This window comes from Impatiens glandulifera, chromosome 1 (genome assembly GCF_907164915.1).
Source record: "Impatiens glandulifera chromosome 1, dImpGla2.1, whole genome shotgun sequence".
Taxonomy (NCBI): domain Eukaryota; kingdom Viridiplantae; phylum Streptophyta; class Magnoliopsida; order Ericales; family Balsaminaceae; genus Impatiens; species Impatiens glandulifera.
The window spans coordinates 96,852,104-96,859,437 of NC_061862.1; the positions used below are offsets into that span (position 1 = coordinate 96,852,104).

Sequence of the window (7,334 nt, forward strand, 5' to 3'; positions counted from 1 at the left end):
CACACTTGGTTAAAGGGTTGTACTTGTTTTGCTAGGTTGCAAGTTTGAAACATACATATAACATTTTTAATTTTATTTTTAACTGTTTTAAGTTTATGGGTGGGTCAACCCACAATCCAACCCAAGTATCATTTACTCTCACATATATATCCAAATTAACAACAGTTCTCGACTTTACAATCCGGACACTTTAAAAATTAAGCATCATTTTATATATATATATATATATATAGATTAAGAAAAAGAATAATATAAACTCTTTGGAATACGTTACGTGGTTATGCACAGAAAAAACAACAGCACTCTTTACTTTGAAATTGTTGTTATTTTAAGATACGACAATTTTACAGGATAATTTGAATTAAATACATTTTTACAATTAAAGACTTAATTTTTTTTTCTATAACTAACCACACCCATTCTGATCCTAAGCATGTATCTAGATTAGTCCTACTTCGTAATTAGAATAAGTGTGTGATTAAAAGTGAAGTGTATCTCTTGCGAGAGTGGGCATAAAATAGTCTAAACCTGAAATTATTTCAAAAATTAAAAAAAAAAAGTATAAGAATTGTGTTGAAATTTTCTTCATATTTGTTTGAGTTTAGAACTTATTATGAGCTCACAAAATATAGTAAATGAAAAAATAATTCTAAACATGCCCTAAAATCAAGATAATTTTTAAAAACGTCAAGAAAAATATTTATAAAGTCATTTTTTATTTTCTGAAATTTAATAAAATGATTTGATTGTCTAATAATAAAAAATGAGACAAGGCTCCGGGTCGAGTAAGGAAGGCAAAATAAGTTCGTATAGCGCCCAAGGCTCTTAGATATAGGTCGAAACATGAAGGACCCTCAAGGATTCAAAACCCCGGAAGCCTAGATTTCTTATTTTTTAATTTATTTTAGAAGGTTGTCCAAATATACTTATAACAAGTCAATAACATTAACAATAATATTGTCAACATAGAAGGTTTGAATCCAAATATAAAATTTAGCTGTCACAATATTGAATATTCAAATCATATCGTGCTTCTCATATGTATTAGTTAGTCTTCGTTCTCCCAAGTCGATTCATCATCAGAAATCACCTAACTATCATTTTTACGATTTCAATGATTAACTAATAAACTGCATAAAAAAAAAGATTTTAACGGTTGGGAATAAAAGTAAGAGTGTCGCGGTCATAATATCTAAAAGGGAGTGAGAGAGAAGGTAATTTGAGTAGTCTTCTTCTCTATTAGCTTATTTTGGATCGGATTAAATTTAGATCAGATTAGATTGAGTTCGGATTGGATTAGGATTATCAAATTATCTAAATAAAAATATATTTTTTAATTTATTTTTCATAAATTACATTTTTAATTTAAGATAATATATTTTTTTTAAACATTTTTGCATCACTTTCCTAACAAGATTATTTTTATGATTAAAATTTTAATTAAAATTTTTTAATTTATTTTTTTATATTTAAATATTAAATAATAAAATAAATTGATAATTAAGTAATTAGACGAGAATATTAAATTGAATTATCCTATAGATATTTTTTTAATTAAATTATAGTTCTATTTTATTATATACATGAATATAAACTTATATATAATATATTTAATTGACTTTTTCATTTTCTAATTAAATACAAATAAAATAAATGAATTAATTTAAAAAACTATTGAACAATTTCAAGTTTACACTCTACAAAAATATAAATATTTTTTAGTTTGGATTGTCCAAACCATATTGGAGTCCAATCCAAATCCAATTCGTATTAATTAGTAAAATGGTTTAAATAAATTTAATTCGGATCCGACAAAACGAATTGGTTTAACTCGTTTAAACACCCTAGATAGAATATATCTATTCTTGATTTCTGATCAGAAAATAACCTTTTGAATTGAAATTTTGAGTTCGAATTTTCGATCAAACTCCGATCAAATCAATTAAAAAGTAACTGTATTAAAGTTAAAAATCGAATCGCTAAAAGTAATGTTCGGACCACTTATTTTAAACTATGATATTTTTAACTTGAGTGGGGACTTTGGGGAGAGCTTTTGTATTTAGTTTTAAATTGTTTTTGTTTTAATTGAAAAGCTTATTAATTTATTTATTATATTGAAAGAAATACAAATTAAGTAGAAGAATTGGCGAAGTAATACAATAACTAACAATACTATGATTTTCGTTTGATGCCTTAACTGCCAAAGGCTTTGTTGTCCACGTGTAAGACAACAGAGAGACAACGTAGGCGAACATCAATCTGTATCCTCCACGTGTCTCTTGTCACTGTAAATGGCAAATCATCCGTTCCATTATTCACTCTCTTTCTCACATTAATTCTTATGGCGCACCTGTAAATGTAAAGCCATCGATCTTATTATTATAAGTTATTTTTATGAAAAAAAGCCTCTAACTTCAACAGACTGTTTGATCGATCGATAATTGAGAAAATGGGGAGAACGATCATGGATTATTTGGCGATGAAGTCCGATCCAATGGCAGTTGATTTAATTAATTCTGATCTCAATGAACTCTTCATTGTTGCTAAGCGGCTAGTGAACCACGGCGGACTAGGGTTCGGCACTTCTTTTCTAGGATGGCTAGCCTCCTTTGCTGCCATGTCAGTTCAATTCAATTCAACTCTATCTCTATTCATAATAATTTATTTGTTACTTGTTACGTTCGAGTCTCATATGACATAATTTAAAGTTAAAATTATATTGTCACGTCGAGATAATCTTGAGAATAGCATTACAAATGAAACTTAAGAAGGGGTAAAACATGACATTTATAATTCATAGCATTGGGGGATAGTTTAGGTGAACAGAGAGGGCAACAAAAAATGCAGCATAATTCATGAGCTAACTTTGTTTGATAGACAATGGATAAACTTTTGAAAGGCCTTTGATAGCGCTTCATAGTCACACAATTCAGGTTATTTCTGATCATATACTCTATCGGTTTTTTTCTGAAAAATAGCTTATTTGTTTTGGAGAATGATATTATGTCACATATAGAAGTGGTTTGTTTGTTGTTCGTGTGTCGTAGAGAAGAGTTATAAGGAGGTTTTACGACGTGATTTTGTTTTCTCTTCGGATTCGTCAATGTTATTAACTTATTCTGTATGATTTCACTGCAGTTACTTGCTTATATTGGATCGAACGAACTGGAGAACGAATATGCTGACTTCACTGTTGGTCCCATATATATTTTTCAGTCTTCCTCCTGGATTATTCAACTTTTTAAGGTATAAATATATATATGTGTTATTGCTTGCTTGCTTGTTAATTATTTTTTCTTATTTTCTTTTTAATCTTGATTGTTTATTTATCTTTTGTTTAGAGGGGAGGTTGGGAAATGGATTGCTTTCATTGCTGTTGTTCTAAGATTGTTCTTCCCTAGACATTTTCCAGGTAAAATAAACTTATATAATGTTTTTTATTTGATTTGTTAGGCCTCGTTTAATGTGTCTTAATTTATTTGAGATTATTTCCAACTAGCTCAGAGTCAATAATACCAATATATTGTTCAAATAATCAACTAAAAGTCCCTAGCTCCATTGACTCTTTATTATTTTTTAAAATAATTTACTTCTCAGGGACCCTTTGTTAAAAAAAATAATAATAAAACCAATTCTGTCATTATATCCAACTAACATTTGTATTTTTACATTAAAAGTGAATTTGACTACCATAAAATTAGAATGAAGGTCTAATTCTAATGTTTAGGTTTGGTAAATTATTTAAATTAAAAATTTGAATTAAAATTAAAATTCTAATAAAATTCAAACTAATATAATTTTACCATTATCAATTTCACTTTTTGACTTGTAATTATAATTCTAATATTATTTTTATGTTTTTCAAATAAATATCTTATTATTTTATCATTTTTATTTTTGAAGTTAATATGTAGAACTGATTTTTTTTAATGATTTAATAAGTTCACATTTTAAACTGATATTTTTTTTATTTAGAAAGTTAACATTATGTTGGATTATTTTTTTTAACTTAAAAACTTAAATTTCAATATTATATATATATATATTTATTTAATTTATAAAATTAATATTTTAATAATTAATTTATGAAATTAACATTTTAATTTGATATTTTTGTTTAATAAGAATTAAAATTTTAGACAATTTTTTTGATACACGTAATATCATAATAAATTTTGTTAAACTAATATTTTTATTATAATAAATTGTGTTAAATCAATATTTTTATTTTTTTTAAACATAAGATTGGAATTAAATTACAATTTTATATTTTTTCAAACACTATAATTCAATACTAATGGTTGTAAAATTAAGAATATAATAAAACACACTTTAAATATATATTATCCAAACCCGAATCACTCCCCGACCTCGATCCCGATTGGATACATTTTTCTCTTCCCATGCCGATCTGAATTAAAATACCCGAATCCAAATATCGGATATCCATATGTATCAGGTATACCGGTATCCATTAACATCTCTAAGCTCTTGTTGTACATGGAATGACAATGGATTGGGATTTTAGACTTGATCTGATTTGACCCGTGCTAATGGGTGGGTGGGTCTGATCATTCCAGTTTCAGGGAGAAGCAGAGTAAATTGAAAATGGGTACAGTAGGTCCATCCTGATTTCATATGCCCCGACCCGACCCAAACCTGCCAAACTGGTGGAAAATTTACATTTAATTGGATTCTTGCATTTATGGTAGACCTAACCCTTTAATCGTGTGTGAGTGTTTGATTATTTGTCATAGGTTTTGTTGTATGGGGGTGTGACTATTTAAAAAAAAATGAACATTTTGGTAAGTTGAAAGTTTGGGATTTTGAGAATTGCAGATTGGCTTGAGATGTTGGGATCGTTGATTCTTCTTCTAGTTGTGGCTCCGGACTTCTTTGCGGAGAAAATGAAATATGACGCTGGCGGAATCGTAATATGTCTCGTTATCGGGTGCTACCTTCTTCAAGAACATATAAGGGCTTCGGGCGGGTTTAGAAATTCCTTCACTCAGAGCCATGGAATTTCTAATACACTAGGGATTATCCTCTTGCTAGTATATCCCGTTTGGGTATTGGTTATCCATTTTCTCTAGCTTAATCGTGCGTGAAATCGTCAATAATTGTTTTTCTCCAATTATCTTTGTGATTGATTGCATTTAGAGGGCCAATTCTTTGTTCATGTAATGTTTTTTTTATTTGATAGAGTTGTTTCATTGAGACTGATTTTTAATTTTTCAATAGACTTCTTTAATTACATGAGATTTTGCATTCTTATTTTATTATTCAGTTGATTTGTGAGTAGAATCTATCTAGCTTCTAGTTATTATTTCAATAGCAAAAGTTGATCTCAAGCATGTAACTTTTCTTACTCATTACATCTTGCATTGGTCCAAATATCACTCAATGATACAATTTTACTATAAAATATTAATATAATAAAGTTGCAATAATTCTTACATGTCATCATAAGTAAAATGATGGTCCAATATTTTGTCTGTACTTTAATAATATATAATATTTTAAATAAATAATTGTACATATAAAAAGTCTTCTTATTAGATAAATCAACAAAATTATTAACATTTAAATATCAAAATATCTTCATTTTATTTATTAATATTATATTGAAATGAGTGTGAGGACAAATAAAGATAGTTACACTAAAAAAAGTCTATAATTTTATTCTTTAAACAAAATTATTCGTAAGGTTGAGAAAAATTATCGATTTTAAAGATATATTGAAAATACCGTATCATAATATATCGAAAATATTAATATTTAAGGTATATCAAAAAAAGGTAAGGTATGATACATACCGAAATTATTGGTACGGTAAATGTATAAGATTTTTAAAGTTTTGGTATATTGAGATATACCGAAATATCAAAATAGTATTTATAAGTTAAAAAATATATAAATATATATATATATATAATACTTAAATAATTAAATATATTTGATATTAATTTAATTATAGAAATATAATTTTTGAATTGTATTAAAATATAATTATACTGAAATATTATTCAATGAGAGGAATGTCAATTTTACACACCAAGTTGTAAGTAGATGTCAAATTTACTTATTAAGTATCAAAATTCTATTTATATATATTAACTTGTCAAAAAGTGTCAATTTTATTTAAAATAACGAAAAATATTATAATTGCGAACTGATAGAGTTTAACAGTGTAACTATTATGAAAAAAAACTCTCACCAACGACAATGACAGTTTAAAGTTCAGTTAGAAATATTTAGATTAAGGAACTTTCACTTGGGGGGTAATAGGAGGAAGGAGGAAGAAATTAAATCGGAAAGAATTTGAGAGTTAAGGGATAAGAAAAATGGATAGTTGTGGGATAAAGAAAGAGAAAAAATAGATAAATGAAAATTTTAATGTATTGTTTTAATGGAAAAATAATTAAAGTAATGTCAATTTAAAAAATAAATAAATAATAATTAGATATTACATGTGGCATAATTTTTGACGGTGTTTAATATTTCCGTTACTTTAAACAAAATTGACACTTTTTGACAAGTTAGTATATAAAAATAGAATTTTGATACTTAATAAATAAATTTGACACCTCCTTACAACTTGGTGTGTAAAATTGACATTCTTCCCATTATTCAATATATGCAATCTCTATCTTAGCGATGAAATTGATTTTTTTTAAGTTAATATGTTTTTTAGGTATGAAATGTATAATACTGATACCGTACCGAAATTAAGGTATACCGAAATCAAGGTAAGGTAATGTATGAATTTTTTGTATACCGAAATTAAGGTATACCGAAATCAAGGTAAATGTATGCATTTTTTGCATACCAAAATTTTAGGTAAGGTATAAGGTATGGATAAAACATTAAAGTATACCGTACCGACCTACCCCTAATTACACGCTCAAGATATTCTGTGATTTTTTTTGTTTTAATTTTTTTTACATAAACAACATTATTTATGAGCACTTTAATTAATTTCACAACTCAATTAATCAATTAAAATATATATTTTTTAAATAAAAAATAATTTATTATATTAAATCAATATCTTTTATTTAAAGAAAAAACACTTCAACAATATAAATTTATTCAAATAATTTTTAACCGAATAAGCCCATTAATCTCATTTTTAGAATTAGTGTATCCAAGATAAATAATACACTAGAATGGAGATTGCTGCTTTATTTATTTTAAAAATGAAGTTGGATAAATGATCAATTTTAAAGTTTTAACTAATTTAGAGCCGAACTAATCAAGTGGTGATGATTGGTGACATGGTTCTCATGAATTTTATTTTTCATAGGCACCAATTTATATTCTAGTTATTTTTA

The 7,334-nt window shown here is 26.5% G+C and overlaps 1 protein-coding gene across 1 annotated transcript; it reads left to right on the forward strand.

Annotated features, from left to right (window-relative positions):
• The first annotated feature begins 2,449 nt into the window (after nucleotides 1–2,449).
• LOC124922427 (cold-regulated 413 plasma membrane protein 2-like) lies at nucleotides 2,450–5,108 on the forward strand. The gene is made up of 4 exons (XM_047463157.1): nucleotides 2,450–2,619; nucleotides 3,139–3,246; nucleotides 3,342–3,412; nucleotides 4,840–5,108. Exons 1-4 carry the CDS (start codon nucleotides 2,450–2,452, stop codon nucleotides 5,091–5,093), a joined length of 603 nt encoding a protein of 200 aa, XP_047319113.1. The 3' UTR covers nucleotides 5,094–5,108.
• The last annotated feature ends 2,226 nt before the right edge of the window (nucleotides 5,109–7,334 follow it).